The sequence below is a fragment of the Haliaeetus albicilla genome, chromosome 7 (genome assembly GCF_947461875.1).
Source record: "Haliaeetus albicilla chromosome 7, bHalAlb1.1, whole genome shotgun sequence".
NCBI lineage: Eukaryota > Metazoa > Chordata > Aves > Accipitriformes > Accipitridae > Haliaeetus > Haliaeetus albicilla.
In genome coordinates, this window is record NC_091489.1 from 32,794,124 (window position 1) to 32,819,412 (window position 25,289).

At 41.9% G+C, this 25,289-nt stretch overlaps 1 protein-coding gene across 3 annotated transcripts in view; it reads right to left on the minus strand.

Annotated features, from left to right (window-relative positions):
- Positions 1 to 21,628, minus strand: part of PLCB1 (phospholipase C beta 1) — a 412,892-nt gene extending 391,264 nt beyond the window's left edge. For all 3 annotated transcript variants that reach the window (XM_069787592.1, XM_069787594.1, XM_069787593.1), the window contains exons 1-2: positions 21,188 to 21,628; positions 9,038 to 9,115 (exon numbers count right to left, since the gene is read on the minus strand). In XM_069787592.1, coding sequence (XP_069643693.1) covers positions 9,038 to 9,115; positions 21,188 to 21,286 — 177 coding nt within the window. In that variant the 5' untranslated portion in view covers positions 21,287 to 21,628. The remainder of the gene's footprint in view (positions 1 to 9,037; positions 9,116 to 21,187) is intronic.
- Between the last annotated feature and the right edge of the window lie 3,661 nt (positions 21,629 to 25,289).

Genomic DNA, 25,289 nt, shown 5'->3' on the forward strand with positions numbered 1-25,289 from the left:
ACAACGGAAGATCACATGTATGAGGACAGAATATGTGCTATTTAAAGATCATAATTTTCAGTGCACTATCTCTTAAAGAGTTTTTTTAAAAAAACAACACAAAATTGAAAGCATAGTGGGAAGGGGAACCAGCCAGAATATGAAGCATTAGCGAGAAGTATCTGAACTGGCAGAGCTACGGCAGAGAAGGCAATCTGACAGGCACGCCAAGAGATCAGTTATCCTCCCAACAATCAGGAAAGCTGATGTCCTAGAAGCCAATATTTGAACTGTGCTAATAATAGGTCAGTCAGCAAAGCTGATGCTACATATTCAACCAAGTCTATGTACAAGCTGCAGGCATGAACACGAGACATTTTTAATTAAGGAGGAGAAAAGAGACTAAAGGCTAGCTTATTACACACCATTGTCTCCGTTTACCACAAGCCCTTCTCAGCTAGAAGACATTAACATCTCCAATACCAAAGCACACATACTGCAGTAGGTTGGAACCATGCTGTGCCAGGTGCTAATTAGGCTGTAACAGGCTGTCCCTGCTGCATCCCTACTCACAGAGGGCTTACTGAATAGACAAAGTCAGGGTAGAAGGGGAAACAGGCACAGGGAGGTAGAGCAGCATTGCTGAACTATGGCAAATTATGACCAGGAAGAGGCAAGTACCCAGGTGTTCTGACTCCCAGCTGTCTCCTAAAAGCATACATTGCTATTAGTTAAGGCCAAATATCTACTGCTGCATTAAATGATATTATGACCTGATGAGAGACAAATTGTAAGAAAATTCTTATTTACGTCACATAGCATTTGAAAGCTTGACGGAGACTCACTAAAGTCACTTTAGTGTATGCTAGTCGACTTGGCCAGAAGTTTTCGTCACTATTTAAGCTGAAAATTGTAGCAATAAAACAGTTTCCAGCAGCCAGATCATAAAGGTCTCTTGCACAAAAACTAAGTTTCCCATTTTTTGGTAACATTTACGGCTAGCTACAGCCAAAGCTTACCAAGTCTCAGCCCATCCAAACAAAGACAACCTACAATCTCATCTTTATAGGAAAGTCACAACCCACTTTGAATTAGACAGCGAGGATAATATTCCTGCATACCACAAAATACGTTAGAACTGTTCTCAGTACCTGAGAATTCAGTAGTACCTAAATTTGGCTGACTGCAGAGTCACCCTCCCTTTTTGAAATTCTTTGGCTTCCTCATTTCAGAAACTGGACCTATGTTGTGGATTAAACCCAAAACTCATTTTCTGTTCCTGCCTCCCTCACAACAATAAGGGAGATTGGGAAATGCTTATTAGAGATCTTCTGTGTTTGATGTAGTACCATTTCCCTAATGGGCCTTGAACAATTTCCATGTTTTGAAAGCTGAGAGATTTCCTTTTAAAAATGAAATCAGCAGTCTGATGGGAAGTTGACCTCCATGAAATATATCCTCCCAGTTTCACAATCTGTTGCAATCCCCTACCACTTTCCCCGTCTTCTTTTATTCCACTCACATGACGATTTTTAAGTAGTTGTGAAAAAATACAAGCTGCATCTTCCAGGTGACCGTGAACTGTTGCTAGGCTGACTCCCCTACTGCGTTAACTGTTGAGCTAGAAATTTTCCTCACATCAAAATACAACAATCTCTGTAGTATAACCCAGCAAGGAGGCAGTGTTCTTCACTGAAAAAGGCACTGGCAACACAGTTTCCATCAGTATGGGTGTTAGCTCATGTACTGTTTTTTATTATTTCTGAATTCCTAGGTACTGCCTTTAGAGATATACATTAGGAGTTATTTCTGTATTAAAGAGAAAGCAAATGCACGCAGGTGAACTTTCCACGATTACTGCTTGGGCTGGTATCAGAGGTAGAAGCTCACCTTTGAATGTTTTTTACCCTCAGCTCCTCCAAGCTAGTGTCAGGACCCTCAAGCTGAAAACTCCTGTTACAGATTAGTTAGTTTCTCTACTTTTAACAAGTTGACTTTTATGCTGTATATCGCATAACTGTGTCTTCACTGGAGGAAGAACTCACCTTTATGATTTTTTACTGTGCCACCACTATTATTTTACTAGCTGCTTTCAGGTTCAGTCACAATTTCCAGAGTCACTGAGAGGCAAAACCTGACGTCACAACAACTCCTTGTCCCAGGGAAGTCCTCATCCAGATTTCCAGTGAAAACTATTCTGTGTCACCTCTTCCAGCACATGACTGACTTGCTTTGAAAAACAGATACCAACCCAACTCCATCTAATTGTGCCAAAAGACTAGCATCACCTCCACAGGAACTCCTCCACCTTCAAGAGCCTGAAACCCCCCCTCTCCTTGAATTTCCAACTGAAATATAGTGAGTGACCCTTGCCCTCAAAAATCAGAGGCAATCCACCTGTAGCTTTGCGCTTAGTTCACACATGCAGTAAATGGATAAAGGAATAGTGCCACATGGACCAAGTCTTGAGCAATGCCTTTCATGCAATGAATTTAACTTCCACTTCAGTATGAAAGGATTATAATCCGATATCAAAAGGGTCTTTCTGATAAGAAACTTTCCTAGCTTTGGTATCATTTCCATTCATGCCAGTTTGACACTAGACAATGTGCGTTATGTAGATTATACGTAATGTTTTTACAGAAGTGCATGAAGAAGCACCACAAGTACTAGAGCACTGAGAACACAAGTCATTTAATACAGAATTTGCTACTGATAAATAAAAAAACCCCACTACATAAAGACCTAAATATACATAAAAATTGTTCAGTGCCTGGTAGAATGCCAGTGTGGTACATGGATCCAAGTCATTCCAACTCCTGTGTTTTGCAGCTAAAGCAAAGGCAAATCCATTTGTATGACAAACTGTGTAATAGAGGCCCACGTATTCAATATTCATTATCAAACAGAATTAACAATAAGAGAGGTTGACTGCTGAAATGCTAGAGATACTAAAAGAATGAGGAAGAGTGAGTTTTTCATTGTACATGTTAAAATAATCCCTTATGCAGAGAGACATGCACCGTCTTCTCTCATTCAATTAATGATATTTACAATCTCAGTTCTTCAAAGGGTCTAGTTATTTAGCTCTGCCCCCCCCCTTTTCCATCTCAGAAAGAGAAGCATGAATACATGTTTAATGATGCACTTCTTGGATGTTTTCAGCAGTGAGATGCATCACTGAGTAACCTTGCTCTTGAAGAAATTAAGCCAAACAGTTGGGGTTTGGAGCAGGTATTTTTAAACCTAGTACTATTAAATATTACATTCTTCTCATTAAATTATTAGGTATATTTTAAATATTGATATATTAACTTCAGCCTTTATTGTGTGCTTGTCCAATGTACTGTAAAACCTATACAGACGTAATGAAAATATCTTTGACCCACAGGGCAGAACAAATATTGACCCAATTGTTTCAAAGCCCTGATTCAAAACAGACACAAAAGAACTCTCTTAAATAACACAGCCAAAATCCCCAGCAGCTGGAAAAATGCCACATCATCTTTCATTTGGATGAGGGCAATGGGATTGCCACAGAATTTACAAACATGCTGAAGCCAAGCCTAGTCCTACAGAATTGCACCAACAGCCTTCAGGCTCCACTTGACACATTCACTCTGCAGTTTGTGTTGGGTTTTCAGGCCCAAGGAAACTCATGATCACCTCCGGACACAAAAGGGGAAAGGACCTTCCAGGTCAGAAAAATCCTCTCCTCTTTTATCACAAGGAAACACTTCATGGAGTCTCATGAAATGAGAAAGCTCCAGCTCCAGGTACAGTATTATTGCTACAGGCTCTTGTAGCAAGCTCATATTCTGTGGCTGAGCTACAGCATATTAGCACCAGTTCTGTCAGCAATGTTCACGCTAAAAACAGGCCTATCCCTGTAAGAGGAGAAACTACCCCCGCTCCTTGCCTTGAAAACTGCAAAACTATCATTACTAAAAAGCTGTACAGACTGAGTGTCTCTGCCTCTAGATATCCTCAGCCTGTCAGTCCGAGCAAGCCAGAGCTGGAAGAAATAGCTGTCTGTAGGTACTTCTGTACTGCTGTGGTCTCATCACCCCACCTTCTCCCAAATACGCTTAAAGGCTTGAGGTATGAATTGTGCAAGCTAGCCACTGAAGCAGGGACTCCTTGCTGAACCATTTGATTGGGCTGTGCTACTGCTCTAATTGCAACCAGCAGAGGAGGGAAGCTTCAGCCATATATCCCCTCCTATGGAGTAAGTATCACCTCAGCACTTGCAGTAGTTTCTCAACACAAACTTCCTTTGGACAAATGGGATCATCATCTGTTTACAACAGCGTTTCTGCAGAAGGCTTCAGAAATCGCTGTTGACTCCCTGGGACCGGACGCTTATATTTAGTTTCATGACACGGACTGTTAGCTGCTATCTTTTCATGGTGCATTGGATGAGTCTGGGTCTGCATCTGCTGTGTTTTCAGCAAGCTGCCACGTCAGTGTAGTTACCTAGCTTTAAAAATAAAGAGGAATAAATCAGCACATGCTAGTGAGATGAAGAGGACAGCATATTATACCATCCTCAGACTTTTAAAAACCTAAATGGCTCTACCATAAAAACAATTAGTTGCTTTCTTCCTTTACTGCTTTTCTTAGGCAGTGTCAAAACTGCACTGAGTCAATGGTTAAGTGTATTCTCCTAACATCCATTTGCTTGTGTAACATAACTTCCAGCTAAAGGGTGCAAGAACTATAACGCACAAACTGTCTGACAATACATATTTCTTCTCCTACTCTGCCTATGCTTCTGTTGATATCTTTAGGCATAGACAGAAATCACAGTCTCTCTCTGGCTTGGCTTTGCTAGCTAGGCTAAACCAAACACCTCCAGCCTCTTCTCATCTCCCAAGAAATGCTTTTTATTATCACTCCTTTTTACTCTAGTAGACTTTCTCTTCACCTGGTCGAGTTTTAATTTATCTTTTTTCAATGCTTATGACCAGAATAAGAAAAAATAGAAGAAATGGCATTCCATTTTTAAAAAAGTAGCAGGAACTGGGATATGTTTTAGTCAGGTCATAAAAATATGACAATGCAATGAATATTGCTTGGTTTTGCTATAGTTAAGGAATATTACAGAAACAATAAGATATGTAACAGACGCTAGCTTGTCACATTAATTAATTTTTCTTTTTTAAAACCCATGTTGAGAATCATTCAAGTAATAATATGAAATCAGCCAGCACTCTGCAGACAGATGAAGCAAATATTCCAGAACCTTCACCAACAAAAGAATTTTGTACTGAAAAATATAATTAACATCAGAAAGCTGTCTTGTCATGTGTTCAAAACAAAAGGTTTTAGATTTCCTCGTTGTTATCAGGAAATAGCAAAATGCTACGTATGACTATTTTGGAGGATTATCTTTACTCATGACAGTGAAATATACTTAAATATGCAAATACACAGTGTGTCAAACTGCAGGATACCACATTATTATTACCAAATTGTAAGATCAGAGCTTAAATGAACTTGCTTAACAGACCTTCATTGCAGCTATTACCATACTAGGATGGGCAGTGAACCGAGCACATAAAATTCAAAGAGGAATGGCACGTGGTCAGAAGAACCTATATGCATTTTCATCCTTGGCTACTCTTTACTCTGCTGATAGTCATTCAAACAGAGAAGTCTCATCACCCACTTTTTAATACGGCTTTTTTTAACATCCAAAAGCAGTTGTGCTGGTCCTGGGTACTGGGCAGGACACATCAGAGCCAGCCCAAACATAATTAAATGGTCAAATCACACACAGTCATGAAGAAACAAGCAAGGCACATGGATACTTATTTTGCATTGAAGGAATCTTGAGCAATTAGTTTACTGTTTGCCTTGCCTGTAAGTTGTCAGATGGCCATTCTGCTGCAAAGCAGGCTTCTGGGGGCTCTCTCCCTCTTCAGTTTGCCTTCTTTCCAAGTTCTGTTCCTGCTCTTAGAAGTAAATGATGAGAAGATGGCTCCGCTAGGCCTGGCTGCCACTGGTATCTCATACCACAAGAATGGCCATCCTTACAGTCTTTCATGTGTGGTGTAATGCAAGTGGCATGGATCTTCATGAGACTGAAACTACAGACGCAGGATGATTTATTCAGAGCATATGGCTCCTGCAAGCAAACTATGAAATTTGCTACTAACTTACTTGTCAGAAAGCTACAGGGGACAGCAAGTTAAGAGTCTACACCGGTCAGACATATATAACTTCTTGGTAAGAATGACTTTATAGGCAGCCTTTTTGACCCATCACCTGTTCGACTCCAGCATTATCCAGACTCACTGACTGGGCTGCAAACCCTGGAGGGATTGCTGATTCATGGAGAACTACAGGATGGGATCAGTGACACTGATAGAGGGCTGCACCGAACATGTATCTTCACCAGGAACGTTGAGCTCTGACTGCACAAAGAACAATCCGAAAGACTGTCCAGATACACTGCTAGACAGCAGGCACTACATTGTACATGTACATATTATTTTCCTTTCTCTGCAACAGAGAAGAAACAGCAAAGGAAGGTAACAGGAAAACAATGCAAGAAGCAGCTCAATCAGCCAACAAGTTAAAGCCACAAAAGCTACAAACACCAGTTCCCTAAGCTAAATAAAAATTCAGCACAAGGGAGTGTTTCTTTTGGTTCCCCCCTCAGTGACTCACATAATTTTTGTGTAACTTCACTGATAAGGCAACAGCAACCAAAGGAGCCAGATTCCTAATTTAAAAGCCATACCATTATCCAGGCAGTAATTTACTGCTTTGCACAGTGTCTGGTAACAGGACAGTCAAATGCTAGAAAGATGACTGCTACTCATTCCTCATCTCCACACCTGTTTCTGGTCAGCTCCCAGTAAAATGCATCTGACCAAGGATGCTAGCAGGCAGGCTTCAGTTCACCACTTTGTTTAGCAAGGCCTATCCTTCCATATGCAGAAAAAAACCAGGCCCTGGTTAGGACAAAAGCAATTGCTTAAGAAATAATAACTAGGGGGAAAAAAGAGAAAGCGATCACATAGGGATTGTATTGTCCTGGTATTATTTCTTCATGTAGTTCCACTGTCATCACAGGATGACTTTACACCAAGAGAAGGAAATGAAGATAATTTCCTATATAACCTCCTTTTTCAATATATTTGTAATTTCACAATAAACATAAACCCAACCATTCTCTGCAAAAGCAGAAAGTGGCATTTCCTTCCTGGTTCTTGCACCCCAATAGAAATATATTTACTTTCTTTAAATAGACACTGCTAGGATGGGGTTTAGAAACAAGCTTCACCTAGTTGTCATGAATTATTAACCAGAAAAAAAATCCCTCTTGTTGCCCTTTACAGAGGCTTGATTTGCAAGTTTAAAAATCAAACTGACACTTACGTTTCTTGTACAAATACCCAACCTTTTAAAAAATGCTCTGAGCATTATAAATACATTTTTTTCATGAATACAAGAACAACAATTCTATAAATAGCTATTCTTCGCAGAATTGCTTCAAGACATTGTTTTTACAGACAACAGTAGGAAACTGAAGGAGGTCTTAGTGCCAAATATACTAAAAGCGAAATAAACTCTCCAATCAACTCTGGGTTTCCATTTATTATTACAAAGTTCACTGTTATTTTTCAGCTTATACAATTGGTTTATGCAAGGGAAGGAACAAAACAGAAGACTGCACTGAGTTCTGGCATAGGTACTGGTCTGGCATAAATCAGACATAGCCTTCAAATTCTGAGGGCATTCTATTTGCTTCTTTGGGCAGTAATTTAACAACTCTGGACTGTCAACAGATGAACTTGCTATTACGCACCACAACCTTGTACAAGCACAAGCAAAGACAAGATTTTTATTATAACTCCATGATACAACTTCCAAATACACTGACTCAAAACTGTGCTCCATCTCCTCTAAAAAGCAAACATAGGAAGATAAACATGATCTAACATAATAGCAAGTTGCCTGTTCAGTCTGCACTTTTAATGGTTGCTACCTCCTCAAGCAATTTTTGCACTGGTATCTAAACATAAAATCAACAGGAACTCCTGAAAAACAGCTACACAACTGGTAAACCAGGTTTTCACAGCCAGAATACTACAAGTATGTATTTAGTCATTTTGGCATATACTCCAACACAAAGCCAAAGCTCAAGCACTACCAAGTTCTAACACCATTTTCAACAGGGAACCGGTACAAGCACTTATTTCATAAGTACTTGAAAATTCATCTGTAAAAAAAAAAAAAAAAAAAAAAAAAAAAGAGGAGGAACTCATTCAGTTCCTAGTTTTGATACAGTATTTTGCCATAACAATTGCAACAATGATTTCCTATTACATGTTTGATATGGTATATGAAAGAAACTGCTCAGGGTACTGATACTCTGTCACCCTGGTGCAGCTCCACAGTCTCCAACAGCTGGAAACATGACAGGGCTGATTTCAAGGGGTGACACAGATGTGAAACTGGAGTAACACAATGATGAATCAGGCCATGAGCTTTCCCAACAGCTCCCCAGCCATAATAGCTATCTAAGCATCCTGGAATGTTTTTAAAAGAAAGTGTGTGTCCAGCTAGGAGATTAGTAAGAACTCAGTGACGTGGCTCACCAGGCATGGCCAGGGAGCACACGGCAGTTCAGGAGGAAGAATTCAAAGGGAGCTCTGGCCTCTGGGAATTCTGGGTCTGCCGCCCACCACAGCCCAAATCCTCAGTGTACAGAAGGCAAGACAGAGAAACCACAAGCCAGCTATGAACCACCACAGCATCGCAAATGGATCCTTGCCTGTAAATCAGGACAATTACACACATTGCTGGCCATCAGATCATTAACATGGCTGAAAATTACGAAGTCTTCCATCCATCTCTCCACATTCTGCGCACCAGGCATGAGCCACAGGCCTGTTGTATTTGCTTCCCAGAAGAGCAGAGGAACATACGCTGATGTAATGCTTGTCTGCTGTGCCAGAACTGGCATGCAAAGCCTCCTGATTCCTGCCCGTCACACCACAGAAAGCAGAAAGAACCATTCTGGGACAAGAAGCTTTTCTCTTACCTTATTTTGATCTGTCCAGTAAAAGAAAAATCCCTGTGGATCTGTTCTGAGAATAATTGGAGTCACAACAGTGGAGTCCTGAAAGAAAAAAAGGACAAAAAAAAAAATCCATGTCAGCACACAGAACACAGTTACGTACTAGCTACTTTGCCACCCATATTAATGAATTGCAACATCTAGAAATTACCCTGAAGGTATCACTAGCAAGATGTCACTAAAGAATTAAATATCACCTGCCTAATTTCCATTTTTCTGACATAACGTATTTCCATTACTGAGAAGACAGCACTAAATAACTCCAGACTCATCAACACATGGAGTTACTCCAGAAAAGCTGAAAGTAGATGAAGTTAAACAGACATAACACAGTCAAACTAGAGCCCACGCAGTAAAGTACTATAGTTATCAGAAGTGCACTGCCCACCTCGATCCAAATTAACCTTCAGATACAGACAAAAGCTAAACGCCTATAAGCTTTACTTTAACATACAAAGACTGAATTTGCCTAGAAAACCTGGAATAACATCCACTACATTATGACTTTTGTCAGTTAGTATCCATTAGTACTTTTCTGTTTTTTCTACAATCAAACTATGAAGATTTTAGTAAAGGGAATATATATATTCCACCCCACCTCCAAATCAGTTGAAAACCTGTCTACTCTAGTAACATCCATAGCTCAGGTCATTTAAAACTAAGCACATTTTTAAGTACTATAAGTAAGGCAGCCTGGTTACCTACATATTCGTGTCTTCTGACTGACAGCAGGTACCTGACTCAGGAGATACAAGCTTTAAATGAAGCCTTTTCTGCAGGTGGGCATTCATTACATCTCTCACCCATCGGGATTCCCTGGTGCCTAACAATGATTGACATCAGTGCAGCCTGGTCCTAATAGGTTTCCTCCTCTCTTTCCTCTACTATTTTTCATGACATCTGTAAAAATGCTGTTGTCTCGAGACCTCTACCTGTTTGCCAAACTGGATTTAAAAGTTACAGAGGGAGCACAGAAAGGAGTAAGAAGACAAGCAGACAGAAAAACTGCCTAAGCCTTATCTCCACAGGAACCCAGGCTAAACTCACAATTCCTCCTCAAAAAGGATGTATATTTCTGTTGAAGTGTTACAGGTATTTTAAAGCTTTAGCATTCACCTATTTCCAAAGCAGCAATATGTGAGGTCAGTCTATATTCCTTGAAGGAAAAAATGGGCTCTAATAGGTTCAAATTTAAATCAAACATATTTAAGTGTGTGTGTGGGGGGGGGGTGTTAAATGCAAATAAAGTTGATGGAAGTGACATTATAAATAAGTAAAAACTAACTTATGCAAGTGCAATTTCCAATGCAATAAGATAACACTTGTCTATATTATGCCACCAGTACAGTCCTTTGTGACAGAGTACCTAACTCCCAGCAATGGGCATTCATGAAACAGGGAAGTCGAATTATTCCTGGTTTACAACTAGAAAAAACAAGACCCAAAGAAGCTAAGTGACAGGCCCAGCACCAGTCAGAAGCCTGCAGGGTAATAAGTAAAAGAATAAAATGGAGTCAAGCATGAAGCATATTTTTATCTCAGCACAAGAGAAATATAAACAGAAGAGTAAGTTCTACACTAAGAAGAAATACAAGATGGAACCCATATATGACTGTAAAAGTTATCTTTATAACTGGAAGATCCAGGCTGTGGATTAATTGTGCCACAGGTACACTGACACCCAAATGGGTGCCATGTGAGCTTTCAGAGGCTGGGAACAAGTGCGGCTGTACCAATGCCAAGCAGTGCTATGGGAATGTCCCAGCTGGGATCAGAGCTCATTCAAAGCACCACTGACCTCTCTTTTCCTCATTACAAGAAAACAGTGTTGTATGCACTTCCCCTAAGAGAACAGACATACAGAATTTGTACCATCTTTTTTCTTCCCTGTTTCTCCATAGTTTCTAGCATCTTGTACACCTGAGAGTTGGATACTGTTTGAGTGCAACAGGTAAATTTATTTTTAAAATATGCCAGGCCCTGAAGAGATGTTGACTGGCTGTCTGTATCCACAAGCTCCTACAAAAGCGTTCTTAAACCTCTGCCTTTCAAAAAGAGGAAAAAAAAAAAAAACAAACCAAAAACCAACCGCTCTGGAGATGCAACTCTCCTTTTTTAGCTTATGTCCCATGCAGCCTGTGTGTAAATATGTAAAATGAGGAAAGAAAAAGACTAAGTGTCCTTCTGCCTTTGGATGAGATATACACAACTACGGGGTGGGGGGGTGGGGGGAGAAGGAAGTGATGGGAAACAGACAGGCATGAAGCAATTATGTCTAGGATTAATCAATTTTGCTGGTTAATCATTTCAGACCAGTTGCTTCAACCCAAAAGCTGTTTGGATTTGCCTGTGCTGGAGACATACAGCTACCAAAGTAATACTTTTGTAGATGCGGGTTGTAAAGTATTGACTATAATTAGACTCAAAAAAGTGGAGGATGAGGGGAAAGAGCCTTCAATATCTATTAGGTGACATAAAGGAAACCTCATCATGACAGGGGTAATGATGAGTCTTAATTTAAGACCCTCTGTGGTCCAGGAAGTCGCTTGTTTGTTTGTTTTTAAAATCAGAAAAAAAGCCTCTGCTGAATTAACTATTCTACTCTGACATTAAGTATAGCACAATTAACATGCTGATGAATACAAGAACCCCACGCTGTCACACTGTATACAAACATAGGATCTGAGAATAACTTTGTACATGTAACTGTGTAACGTGTCTTAGGAACTCTTCCACACAGTTAATAGCAGCAATAGAAGTCAGGTGCACGTTTTATATATTTTACAAGCTAATTACAACTCTCACAAGTCCCGGCCACCAGAAGCCACACTCCTTAGTTCTGGGTGTAGAGGAACAGAAATAAACCTCTCTAGTCAGCTCTGCAAGTCCTTCTCCCTGCTCCACGTTAATGCGGAGTCCTTTGTCACGTGGAACAGGTCTGTTGCTTTTATACTGCTCTGCAATCAGGGCTTGCAAGGGCAGGCAACAATCAAAAAGATACATGAAAAACCCTTTATACAGTATACATTCAAGAAGAGCAGCAGTTCAAGGCTCTGAAATAGAAACGTTTCAAATGACAATTGTCTGGTACCTTTGTTTACAAAAACTATTGTAGTACATAGGAATAACTGTGATTTATTACCCAGAAGACACACCTGCAGTCATTCACGAGAGCATCCTGAAGCCCATTAATTCAATTTCCTCACCCAAAGAACTGACCTATCTCGCAACTCCCCTGAACAGATTTACCAACCATGCACAACTCTGAAGAAGGTGGTAACAGACAGGACACAACAGATAAAGGGAAAACAACCCAAACAAACAAAACTTGAAGGACAAACAAATAGGGAGCAGATGTTCATTTCTTCCCTAACCCACTCAGATCCAGAACATGAGAATAAAACGGGGGGGGGGGGGGAGTGGAATGTCAGTGTTGTGCACCTCTAAAGCTGACAAGTTTGGAAATTAACATGTATTTAAATGTCTAGTAGGGGCATAGCTCTTACAATCCTCTGGATGTCAACAAAGCAAGCAGCCCTTTGGGTAGGACCCCCCAGATTCTTGGGACACTTCCAAGTATGTAAGAAAAGAAGCAAGAGGAGGTGACCAAGGCAAAAATCAGACATGCCCAGGAAAGAGAGGGAGAAAGGCAGTGTCCCAGTCAATGATGCAAATGATTGTGGGTTATCAGGCCTTTTAAATGCCACCCGTGGGTGCTTGTGCCAAGTAGTGGCTTGGTTTCCAACAGATTGCTATTGCAAATTCCTTGAATAGAAAGACTTAGTGTGGCCCTAACCTGGCAGTCCCAGTGTGCTGCATATCACACCAGTCTAAACAAGTAAATAATTTTTCTAAAGGGCTTCTAACTTCACCTTTAAAAGCCCCCCACCTTTATATTTGTTGACCCTAGGGCCAATTCTCTACTTTCCTCCAATTTCACAGCCTCAAATGAGTAACGTGGTTGTTCTGTACTTATTCTATTAAGTTGCCTCCTAACTGGCTGTACAACCTCAGATCCTGCATTAGCAATATTCTTTATTTTAAACTTTTAAACAAAGAGGCTTCAAATTTATGCCCACAAAGTGGCACAGAGGACTCCGGGATCTTTACCAACCAGGCACAGCGGAACACTGGCACAGAAGATCAATGGACAAATCCATATTTAAGTGCCTGCCAGGTAACCCTTTCAAGGTCTGATTTTAAGTGTGGGTCCCCTAGACTACATCTAACATCTGCAAGCAAAAAGTGCCACCTCCATTTTAATATTACTGACCAATAAAAACTATCATACAAAACCAAACAGTGAAGAGGGTGGAAACCTTGGTTTAGTTCCTTTCTGACTGTACACCCATGCTTCCTAATCCTCAGAGCACCCCCATGACCAGGCTGTGCATCCAGCCACGAGGGATGGAGCCTTCTACCCTACTCCTCAACTGTCACTGGTAAGACCTGAAGAGACACGAGGCTACATAAGGGTGCCCCACTCTGCCACCTACATCCCAGGATTTGGCCCTTGCTCCCAAAACTCCCTGCACTTTACTCAGTATGTATTAAGGCAACAGAGTAACAGTATTGCTGCTGTGTTTTGTGCTGAGCACAGGTCAATGTTAAAATGATCAGAGGACATCACAGGCTGGGAGTAGTGTGCCTGCAATGCAAGTATCGGGTCAATCCCACCATAGATGAAAAGTTCCTAATGGATCTTAAAAGTACCTACACAGGAATGAAAATCTACATGTACCTTGTCAACCAGCAAGACCATGAGTCAGATGAGTACATGTTTCAATAAATCATATACAGATAATGACAATGTTTCTTAGAAACAGTTGCAGTCAAAATTCACATCAACAGATTTTAAAAAGAAAAGCAGACCAGCCTTTATCTTCAGCTCTTCCAATAGATGGGGCTCACAGCAAAGCCTTATTAAGCCAGACCGTTGTTTCCTCATTTTGCCTCAGATTTTGAGACATCGAACATCCCCAAATATAACCAGAAAACTTTTTACACACATCATTATTCCATTTGCTTGCACTTTCTCCTGGAAAATTTCTGCCAAACTGCTTCCAAACACAAAGCTAAGAAATACAGATTGTTTCTGGCAAAGGCAAAATATTCTGCAACTTCTCTTTCACTTTGGCAAAAGGGCTTGAACTCTGGTTGAGCAAGGGTGTAAGACTGCGGGAGAGGTGTGGTGAGCATCCCTGCAAAGAGTTTTCTCACCACCCCACAAGCCAGAGGGATTACAGGCTTGGAGGAGCGGAGAAGGAGCAAAGGAGAAGGGATAGCAAACCCACAGTTTATGCATGGTCAGCAGATATATTAGCTGTTAAATTCCATAATACACTGGGTGTACTCAGACTGGAACTAAGCAGGATTACCCAAACAATTAGCACTATGAATTTCTTCAGGCTGACAGCTGAACTACGAGTGAGAGGGAGAGAGTACCCATCCCCCAGGTTTGCAATGAACCCCTGAAATAATCCGGACGGGTAAAGATGCCCTCTTTTACTGAGGGCAGAAGAACCAAATCTGCCATGGAACGGAACAGACTGCAAGAAGGAAATGTTGGAGAAGGTGAAATGAGTGCTGGAGGAAGCAGGACAAAAAAAAAAAAAATCAAAACTGGAATTGAGTTTACAGGACCCGTAAAATGAAATCGCACTTGTTCAATAGGAACATGCAGGAAAATATTCTTCACTATTAGAGTGGTTAAACCCTGGAGAAACTTTGGTGATGGCACCACAGGACAGAAGTCACCATTCTGCTAATTAAAGATTAACTTCCTGCAAGTTTAAAAGAGCTACCTTGAGCAGGATTTGTTTCTCAGAAGCAGACTACCCTGTCTTGTTTCTCAGGATGTCCATACTCTTGGGCTTATTATAGCCTTACTGCATGTAGTCTTGATTTGTCTGCATGAGTCCTCATTTGTTGTAGATGTTGCAAAGTATGAGGTCAAGAAAGAAGGAATAAAGGGAAAACATTATAGCAAAAGTAGCCAAATGCCAACCAGGAAGATCTTATCTCTGCCAGAGTGTTCTTATGTGATGCTCAGCAAATCATTTAAACCAGTCTGTTTGTGGGTGTAAATGCTGTATTCTGTTTTTAAAGGAATACTGGAATTGTATTTCCACATTTCATTTTCTAATTTTCAGAGATGCTGAGCCCAAATTCATCTGAAGTCACTGGGGAGGCATTCTCAACATCTGACTGTATGGTGCTATGCAGTCTGAAAACTAGGTCCAAGGTATCTAATCACAGATTAAAAATCAGTAGTTTTTTTATGTTGGACTCCTTTTGGACCTAAAACAGTACAATTGGGAACACATTCTGTCATCTAATGGATCTTGTGAAAATAAACTAAAAACTGCTTATGAAGCATTTACTTCATAATAGATAAAAGACTCCACAATGATTAAACTCTATTTCACTACAGTCTTTGTTAAAAAAAAGGCCTTGAGCATTCAAACATTCAAGCGAAGAAAGCATACAGTGCGCAGCTTAAATTCACTGTTAGCTTTCCTTTCACAAAGAATTCCTCATTTACTTAAGAGTTGTTTTCTGGTTTTCAGTTTCCCTAGTATCTACCAGCACTCCAAAGGGCTCAGACACACCACCACCACAGAGGTTATCCGCAACTTAACCATGCAAAGTCTTCACCAGATCTTCCGAGGAAGGCATCTAACCATTTTGCAGCAGATCCAGATCTTCTCCCCCTGCCAAGCTAAAGTTAGCAAGAGCTTTCCAATAATCAAGTTCAGGCTTTCCCCTTTACTAAATGTTAACTGTTGAGAAATTTCAAACTCAATCTGACTACGCTCCTATGTTGCAAAAGACCAAAACCACAACTTCTACTCATTTAGATATAACATTTTTATATAGCACAGAGCTGGTATTTGTCTATTACATAAAGATTAGCAACAAAAAAAGAAAAAAAAAACAAAAACTCTAGAATGTTGGACTAACTTCCCTTCAGACTGAAAACATTCAGAAAAAATAAACTCTTTTCAGTTTATTGTTTCAGTTTTATATGCACAGAACAATGGTTGTTCATTTTGCATGGCCTCAGTAATGTACTGTAGTGACAGACTTATGCAGTGTTTAAAGAAAAAAAAAAAAAAGGCAGGGAAAAAAAAAAAGTTACCTGAGCATCAACATCTTAAAATCACTTCTGATAATTCCAGGTCTTGTCTTTGTTTGACTTCAGCTTATCCATAATAATAATACTCTGACATTATATTTACTTGTAAGGTTAAAGGGGATGTATCTCATACACTTGATAATCTTCTTTAGAAAATTTTAAACAAAGAAGCCCAAAAACTTTACATAGCACTTACCATCTGAGCTCAAAAATGTCTTTTAAAGACAAAGAAGTGCTCCGAGAGAAAGGCATTAAAATAGAACTTAAAAGACCTGGGTTCAATTCTGCTGCTCACTGGAATACCTGGTGAAGTGCTGTAGCCACTAAACAACACTACTTATCAAGAGGTTTGTTTCGTAACTAAATATTTAGAAAAAATATATGGCTATAAAATTGGAATCACGTCCCTCAATTTAGGTACAGTTACATTACCTTACTGATATAGTTAACATGCAAGTAAAAGTAAATAGTGTAAGTCATAGAGAGACCAGTCAAATTCTTTATGCAAAGTACATATTATCACTATTGAAGATAAGAAAGCCTTTAAGCAAGAACTTAAAACAAATCTATTTTTTAATATACACCATCATATTAACTGGCTTCAGTGTCCCAATTACCGCTCTTAGAAAACTTCAGTTCAGCTGTGCTCTAGCTGTTGAGCTATTTGTTAACTCAGTTATGTCTGCCTTGTTCCCACTACAGGCCAGAGAAAAATAAAGGAAAAAAGACAGCCAAGGCAGGTTTCAGCCCCTTCAGATGTCAGATCAGTCCTGAGAGAAGCTGCCCTTTACACTCAGGTTTCATTAACCTTCTCAGCTAACAACACATTCTGCTACATTAAGTTCAACCCCCTACAAAAAAGCTTCACCCATGGACTCAATTGCATCCTTTTTATTTATTTATTTAACCTTTTTAAAACTCTCATCAGGAAGAGCGATTATAACCTGGGTTTCACTACAGCAGACTTCTTTAAGCTTTCCCTCTCACAGCTATTGCTTTTCTCTAGGAATAAAAGACTGCAACTGTTCAAAGACCAGACCAGTACTTAAGAGACTCAGAGTCTCTTCCCAGTAGTAAGGGAGAAGTGGTTATAAAGGCCCAACTGACAACAGCATGAAGAAACATCACTTGAAGAAGCAAGTGCTCAGCCAACTAGCACCTTAAACCAGACACACATGTGCATACATTCACAAAAAAAACACTTAAGCAACCAGTCACTTTTATCTTTCACCTATTCAAATATCAGCTATTTCTGTTCAGTGCCTTGTGAATCCAATCTACACATCAAGAACAAGAGTTAATTCTAAAATTTGTTTTCCGTCCTGTAATACTGTTACAGAATAAAACAACGTGAGGAAAAGCAAAGTTATAGGACAACAATCATCTGTTTGACTTTAGTGCTTTATATCCTGATCCAAAATGGAATTTGTTAATAGACTGTATCAGGCATTGGATGGCGTAAGTGATATTACATCCAATCCCGATGCACAAAACTGTGACTTGTCTTGCAAAGCTGGAAATTTTTAATTGATCCTAATGCTTTTACAATTCAGAAACCGAAGATGGTCCATAGAGGAAGTGGAATTTCAAGCCTCCTGAGCTGCTTGCCTTCCACCTGCCTGTTATGTGATCCTGAATGGCTGACATAACCTCTTCCTCTTCTCTGAGCAAAGCTCAGGCAAGGCGTTTCTCTTTCAAACTGGATCATCATTACGGGGCGGGGGGCAAAGCGGCAGCAGGCACTGGATGAGGTTCATGCGTACCATGTAGCAGACATCACTGCTGCTCCTCAGGGAGGAGGTCTGTATAACAACATCAGTACCACATCTGCTTATTAGCAGCCTCAGAGTTACTAATTAGGCACAGAGCTATTAGATGCTCAGGATGGGAAGTCCATGGGTGGATCAGTTTTAAAGTCTGTATCTCTACAGCTTTTGTCGGATTGTTCTGCACACCACGCTGTGGCATCCTTCTAAAAGCTGGCAAACACATTCTTTAACAACTGTTACTCTATACACCATGAAATTCCTTACACGCCTCTCATGCTCTGGTTTAAATCCTTCCAGCATTCCCATTTAAAAAACGCTACTTTTCAGTGGCTTATAACTCAGCTGGAAAAATTTTGCTTTGGGCTGAAACTTCGTACAAGTCATAGGAATTCACCAAAAACACTCTTTTGCTTTATGAAATGTGAAGCAAAGTCAATAGAGCCATCTTTAAACTGCAAAACAAAACAGCAGGGAAGTGTACTACAAGGGTACGTCTTGGACAGGAACAAATGCTGCCCTAGTGCACAGGCGATGTGGAAGAACTGAACTCCCGTTCTCACTCAGAAACAGTAAATAGAAAACGGTGCGTAATAAACAGCAGTATGTGAGCCTCACTTTTCTCAACAGCCCTCTTAGCACAGCAGATCCAAAGTACTCGTTATGGTCCATTCTATTTTACTGTTACATTTTGTAGTTTACTATTTCTCATTACAGCCTAGTGTTTCACTGGAGAGTTTGTGCATGCCTATTTACATGAGAGACCACAGAGGTGCAGATTAATAATAATCATTTTTTTAAAAACCCTTCAAGCAGATTAATTTGATAGAAAACAAAGACTCTGAAGTGGTGATTGGCTACTCAATGGCAAATACTTTTCAAAGTCACCGAACATGCATTCATCTGAAGACCTTCTTACAGCCAGAGTGCCAAATGAGATTCATTTCCCTTGAAATCTTTGATTTTGTGGGGCTTCCACCACTGAGAAGAAACACTACAGGCAAGACAGTGGGGCTGGTGGCTGGGAAATGCATTCATACACACACAATGCATGGTCAACAACGAGTTAATCCTAGTACTCTTCATCACACAGCGTGGCTAAATACGCATCAACTTTCACAAGGTTGCTGATGAAAGCACTCACTAAACACAACAGGACTCTTTCTCATCTCAGTCACACATTCCAGGTAATACCTGTGTATTGCTGAGTAACACTTTTCACCTGACGCACATAAAGAGAATTTAGCTGTATTTTATTACTGCAGCCTTTAGGTTTACCACTGAAAAATCTTTTTTCCAGTTAGTCTAAAGCAGACAGGTTAGCCACTAAACATCCACTGTGCATGGAGAACATCTCTTCTCCTTCAAATTCTATGTATACAATATACTGCTTAAGAAATAGCACTTAAACTAATAATTTAAACTGTTGCCTAATTGCTTAGACTTCCAGTCTGGAGACTTAAATCACCATTAACTCGACCTCTGCATATACCTGTGGAAATTTCTTGGTAGCTTACCAAATATAAAACAATAACTGCAATGACAAGGCTGAGGTTATGCTGCCTTTTCCTACACTGAGGAAAATATCAACCGAAGGAAAACAGTTTCTCAGACAAGCTTAGTTCCGAATATGAATAACCTGTGTCAAGCCGATGTTTACTACTGCAGACAAGGTCAGGTCACTGAGCTTATTAAAAATATGTTAGCTTATTATTGTAAATAAAATTTCACACTACAAGTTGTTCAGTTTCTTAGTGTTCTTTCCCTCTGTGAGAGTGTTTATCACAGGTTTATAGAGGTCAGGCTCACACATTTGGCCGCTGGACAGGCTGAAAGCAATGGCAAAACAGCGATACATAATGAGACAAGAAGAGTTGTTAGACACATGAACTGCTCCTTCTCCCTCTCTCTCTGTTGTCCCTCCAGTTGTTGCTGTGGATGTCTTCAGCACAGCTGAATTTGCAGCAAAAATGAGAGCTGCATCAAGGCTCTCCAAGCAAGTTATCCTCAACAATTCTCCTGACATTCAAACTACCTGCCTTCCTTCCCAACCACTTCTCTACCACAGCTTGAGTCTCACTATGCCCCTCTGTCTCCAGACACCATTCACAGACAGACTTTTAGGGGTACCCCCTCCTCCATGCACAACTGAGACACAAACACCCAATGTCCTATTGCAGGAGCAAGGCTAGCAGAGGACTTGTCCTTTCTGGTTTTCTTCTCTGCAGCACAGCAGGCTTACTTTCATGCTCTGAGAAGGGGAAAGCTGAACAGAGAAAGGCTACCTTTCTCTGAAACAGTCCTGGGCACAGCCTGCAAGTGAAGAAAGAAATCCCAGCTGCCGAATAGCTGCGCTACCAAAGGGGAAGTGAAAACCCCACTCCTCTCTATGTGAGGCAATACAAGTGTAAAGCGTTGGGACGAGGGGAAAGCAGATATGATTTTGAGGCAAATCTCATGCCCTAATGAGCCAATAAAGAAGAGTGCCTTCTGCAGAAGAAGAAAGATGAGCACGGGTACCCAAACAGCAAGCCCTGGGAGAATGTGTCCAGGGCTTGACAAACCCCCCAGAGACAGAGAGACAAAGGGAAGGGCAGGAGCCAGAAGGAAGGAAAGAAGTCGGGAGAAGGAAACAGGAGATGGAACAAGAGAGATAGGGAACAGGTTGAAACAACTACGTTACAGCGACAGAGATGGCAACGTGCACAATAAAACAAGGGAGGCAGGAGAGGAAGACGCTCGCGACGGGAGCCAGCTCAACACAGCTCGCACCGGCCAAAAGAAGTGAGCCGGAAGAACCTTTGGAGAAAGTTCGCCCGGCAGACGGCCGGCGGTTTAACACCGCCTTTCGGCTCGGCCCGGACTCCACACGGCGACCGCCCAGCCGGGGCGGGGGGCACCTATCACCACTCACCGCGACCGTCCCCGACCGGCCGCCAACTCAACTCCCGCCGTGGGACGGCCCCGCCGCCTCACACCTGCCCTCCGCACCGGGCGAGGCGCGCACAGCGCCCCGCGGGACGGCCCGCCCCGGCTCCCCGCTGCCTCGCAGGGGCAGGGCCAGGCCGGGCCGACCGCGGCCCCGGCCGGCCGCAACATGTGTGCTGAAGCCCTCCTGCCCGATCGATGCGCCCTGCGCGTTGCATAACCCCGCCGTGCCCCTGCCGCTCTGCCCCGTGTGGGGCGCGGCGAGGGGGGGAAGCTACTCACATCGTCCCACTTGACGAATTTGATGCCTTTCTTCAGGGTGTCGGAGACGCAGACGGGCTTGAGCTGGAGAGCGTGCACCCCTGGCTGTGCCCCGGCCATTTGCACCGCATTGACGCTCTCTCCCCCGGAGCGGAGAAGCCGCGGGAGGCGGCCGCCTCGGTAGGGACGCCGGGGCGCCGGAAACGGCTCCGAGAGAGCGGCCGGCAGCTGCGCTCGGCGCGCCTACAGCGGGCAACCAAGCGGCTGCCCAGGCGGCGAGGGCGAAGAGGCTTCACGGGCGCCCGAGGAGAGACCTGGCGCGGCAGCGGCCGGGGCGAGCCATGCAGCGGCACATCCTCTATATACAGCCGGCTCGCCACGCACGCACACGCCCGCCCGCTCTCACACACACACGCACGCAGGGGCACGGAGCGAGCGGCACTGCCCGCTCCGCTCCGCTCCCCTCCCGCCTGCCCCTCCTCCTCTCCCCGCCAGGCTCGGCCCCCGAGGTTCCCCCGCGCCGAGGTCAGCGCGCCGCGCCGGCGGCACTGCGGCGCCACCTGCCGGCAGCGGCTGGCGCGGCATCCGCCGCGGGGCCGGGAAGGGAGCGCAGCGGGGCCGGACGAGCCGGGCTTCGGGCTGTTCTTGGGGGGGAGGCCCCCGGCCGAGCTCCCCGCGCCGAGCTGTGCGGGGGGAGCTCGGCCGGGGGCCTCCCCCCCGGGGCTTTCGCTTCCCCCGGGCCTGCGCCCCGGGCTGAGGCCTAGGTGGGGGGGCCTGGTCCCGGGCCACCAGCGCCCAGCAGTTGCCTTCCTCGAAGTGCGGTCCCGGTCAGCTCCCTCGGCCCCACCAAGGCGAGAAGGACAACGGGGAGACGCTTGAAAAATGCACTGAGGGAGAGGCACGCACGGGTCTCCGCTAATGCACCGTAATGCCCGAGATGGGAGGAAAGGTGAGTGCCTATGTCGCTCGTCCTACTGAGAGATGTGGTCAGCGAATGGTACCTCTCCCCAGTGTCAGTCTTCGGAACGAGGTGAGCACACTGAGTGCAATTTTAGGAAATAGTTATGGCAAAAGCAGAGTGGAAGGGCAATGCTTAGCCTGCAAAACAATGAATGGGATGCCAAAAGACGAAAGACTCTAGGATTTAGAGAGTGGCACATAGAACTCCCATCAAGGCTTCATGCTTTAAATACACAGAAATTGCTTTACCAAAGCTTTTTGCTCCCATAAGATGAAGGGGCTTCCTGAAAACAAAGGCACATGACCTGAATTCAGTTTTAGGTATACTAAACTCAAAAGGCAAAATGTCCTCTCGCCCAGCAAAATCCTAAATCCAGGGGTTTTAAGGAAAGGGTTTTGAAGAACAAAGTTATATGTGCTCCACAAATGACTTTCTCTCTGTTAGAGCCCATGTGCAGTCGTAGCAGAGGCAAAGCATCAGATGACACAGCAGATGAGATTTCTAATTTCTCTGTAGAGGTTTCCAATTGACCCTCACGATTTAGGGGCAGCAGGCCAAACTCCTACTATAGACAAAGCAAACGATGTAGAAAGAATGTCTTTGAAGAAAAATTTATTTACTTTCAAGGAATGATATTTCAAAAAATTACTAGGAAAAATATATACAATTTGAGTGGGGAGATGTAGCTTCTTTTAATTAAAAAGCTACAAAACTGGCATATTGGACTCTCAATATGCTCTTACTGTAGTTACAGAGTTGTTAAAGCTCTTCCTCTGAGCCTCTTCCAACTTCTTCCCCTTCAATAAGAAACTTTTCATTGCCTTTAGTGGGAGCTGAATCTGCTCCTTTACAATAGTCCGTGCAGGCAGCATACATGTTCCAAGGCCAATTAATCCATTTGATCTATTTTTTATTCTTATCAACCTTCCATGCAAATGCGGGTGGAACATCAGTCAGGATGAAAGTCTGCTTTCTCACTGCTGTGCTTTACTTTCCATTCATTTGCCATGACTTAAAGAAACAATAACAAATTCTGGGTTTGACTGCATGGATGTAAGTACAGGAGTGCTCTGTGATGGGGTAAGGGAGAGAGATTTTCAGTACCATTTTCACAACTGCCTTTTCATCCCGGCATATAGTATACAAAAGAATATAAATAAAATAATAATATTAAAATCCCCCAGAAAATAAGAGGAAAGAGCACAGACGTTACAGTACTTATCTGTGATCCCTTAAGCACTCGTATTTATGGCAGTCTACTGAAATCAACTGTTTGGAAGATATAAAACTACTATGGTAGTAGTTAAAACCACTATATAAAATGTGGCAGTTTTCTCAGCAAGTCCGTAATACATTTTCACTTGGCCTACCCTTCTTTACAGTCTTTGTTAGGGAAAAACAATCACAATTCACGTTGATACCTCATGATTCCTGATGATACCATAGACTCCTAGCAGTCTGTTAATCTGAACATGGAAGAGGTGATCCTATAGATCAGTATAGGCTCTGATACTAGTATCTGATATTTCGGATATGAAGTATTGTTTGGAGCAATTTTGTGGCTTTTCAGACTTAAGTATTTTAATCTGATGGTATTTGGCTGAAGAGAAACGTGCCTTTTATATGGCAGATACCTAATGGATTTTGCATCAAAAGGAAGGAAGAAGCACAAAAGGAAATGGCGCTATGACTGTGCCTTTTAAACAACAATTCTGAAAAGTGCTTATGATTCAGCCTTTGCTGAAATCCTGGGCTCAGTGAAATCAGTGGGAATTTTAGTTTCAACCTGGATAGCTAGCTTATGTGTTACCGCCATTGCTTAATTAGCATCTGCTCCAGCTAAGAATACATTTCTTGATATGTAGTACATATTGCAAACACTTAAATTCAGTGCATGTCTAAATTCAAGCTTTCTTTTCCACAAAGCATGGAATTAGTGACCTGGAAACCAGCTGCACTCAGCAGGATTGTTACACCCAGAAAGAGTACAAGTATCTTATCATTAGATGATTGGACCAAGTCTGTCAAAAGAAGAACCAGACACTTTTCTCCAAATGTGCAGTAAGCCTCACTAAATATATGAAGTATTATGCATATCTTCTGTTTCTTCTTGACTCAGCCCCTTTTAGTTCCAAGAAATTAAAGGAAGGATGTACCATTAGAAATAAACTCAGCAGTGGGCTTATTCAGGTAGTTATTCAAAATTGTACATATCAGATGTGATACATGCTGGTCTTATATTGCTGCAGGAACTGATTTCTGGGTGTTTTCATTTTTGTAGGTTCAAAAATCTCAGCCTGGACAGTAAAATGATTGCCTTGTGTAAATAATACAAGTTATTTGAATGCAATATACCTGTAAAGCATAAATTTTATATAACGTGCTTAGGTACCAGTATTTCATTTCCAGGGGAATAAACTGAATACACAGTATGTTTTAGATACACGTGTGGAGATCTATGTAGACAAATAGCAGAAAGGAGCAGTAACTGATTTAAATAACAGATGGTGTTGATCAAAGTCAGGTCAAATGAAGATATGGCAAAAGGTATACTGAAAGACTATATCACAAGGTGACATGACAAATGCATTAAAAATAAAATTTACTTTTTAAAATTTTATTTCAGAGAAATATATATGAAATATCTCAATGTCACTTGCTATCCTGAGTTTATTGGTGTAAGTCTACATTTTGAAAAGCAGCAGTGGCCTCAGCCTTGAAAATGCTTCAGTGCAATGATGCACTTAACATACTAAGAGTTAAGCACAAGTGGCAATGTTTGCAGGATTTGGGATTAAAGATAAACTCAGCTTCACCAGAAGTATATCATCCTAATTCCATTTTAAATTGGGCCAAATTATGCTTTAATTATCAGTGGGACCAAGATCATTAAGTTCTACAGAACAACTCTCCAGCAAAGAAATATAGAAAATTTGACACTATCTTTCTGATAAAAGCTCAGTCATTCTGAGAAAAGCACCTTTCAAATAATGCAGACAGTAGAATTCAAATCTTACCAATGAGAGATGAGTGCCACAAGGTGTAGGGAAACTGCCTTGTGTGTGACTGTTAAGAAATGAAACCTACCAAATGCAGTAGTCCCAAGAGAGATCATAATTTTTTGTCACTCGTTTACTAAAAGAGTTCACCTGCTAAATTAAT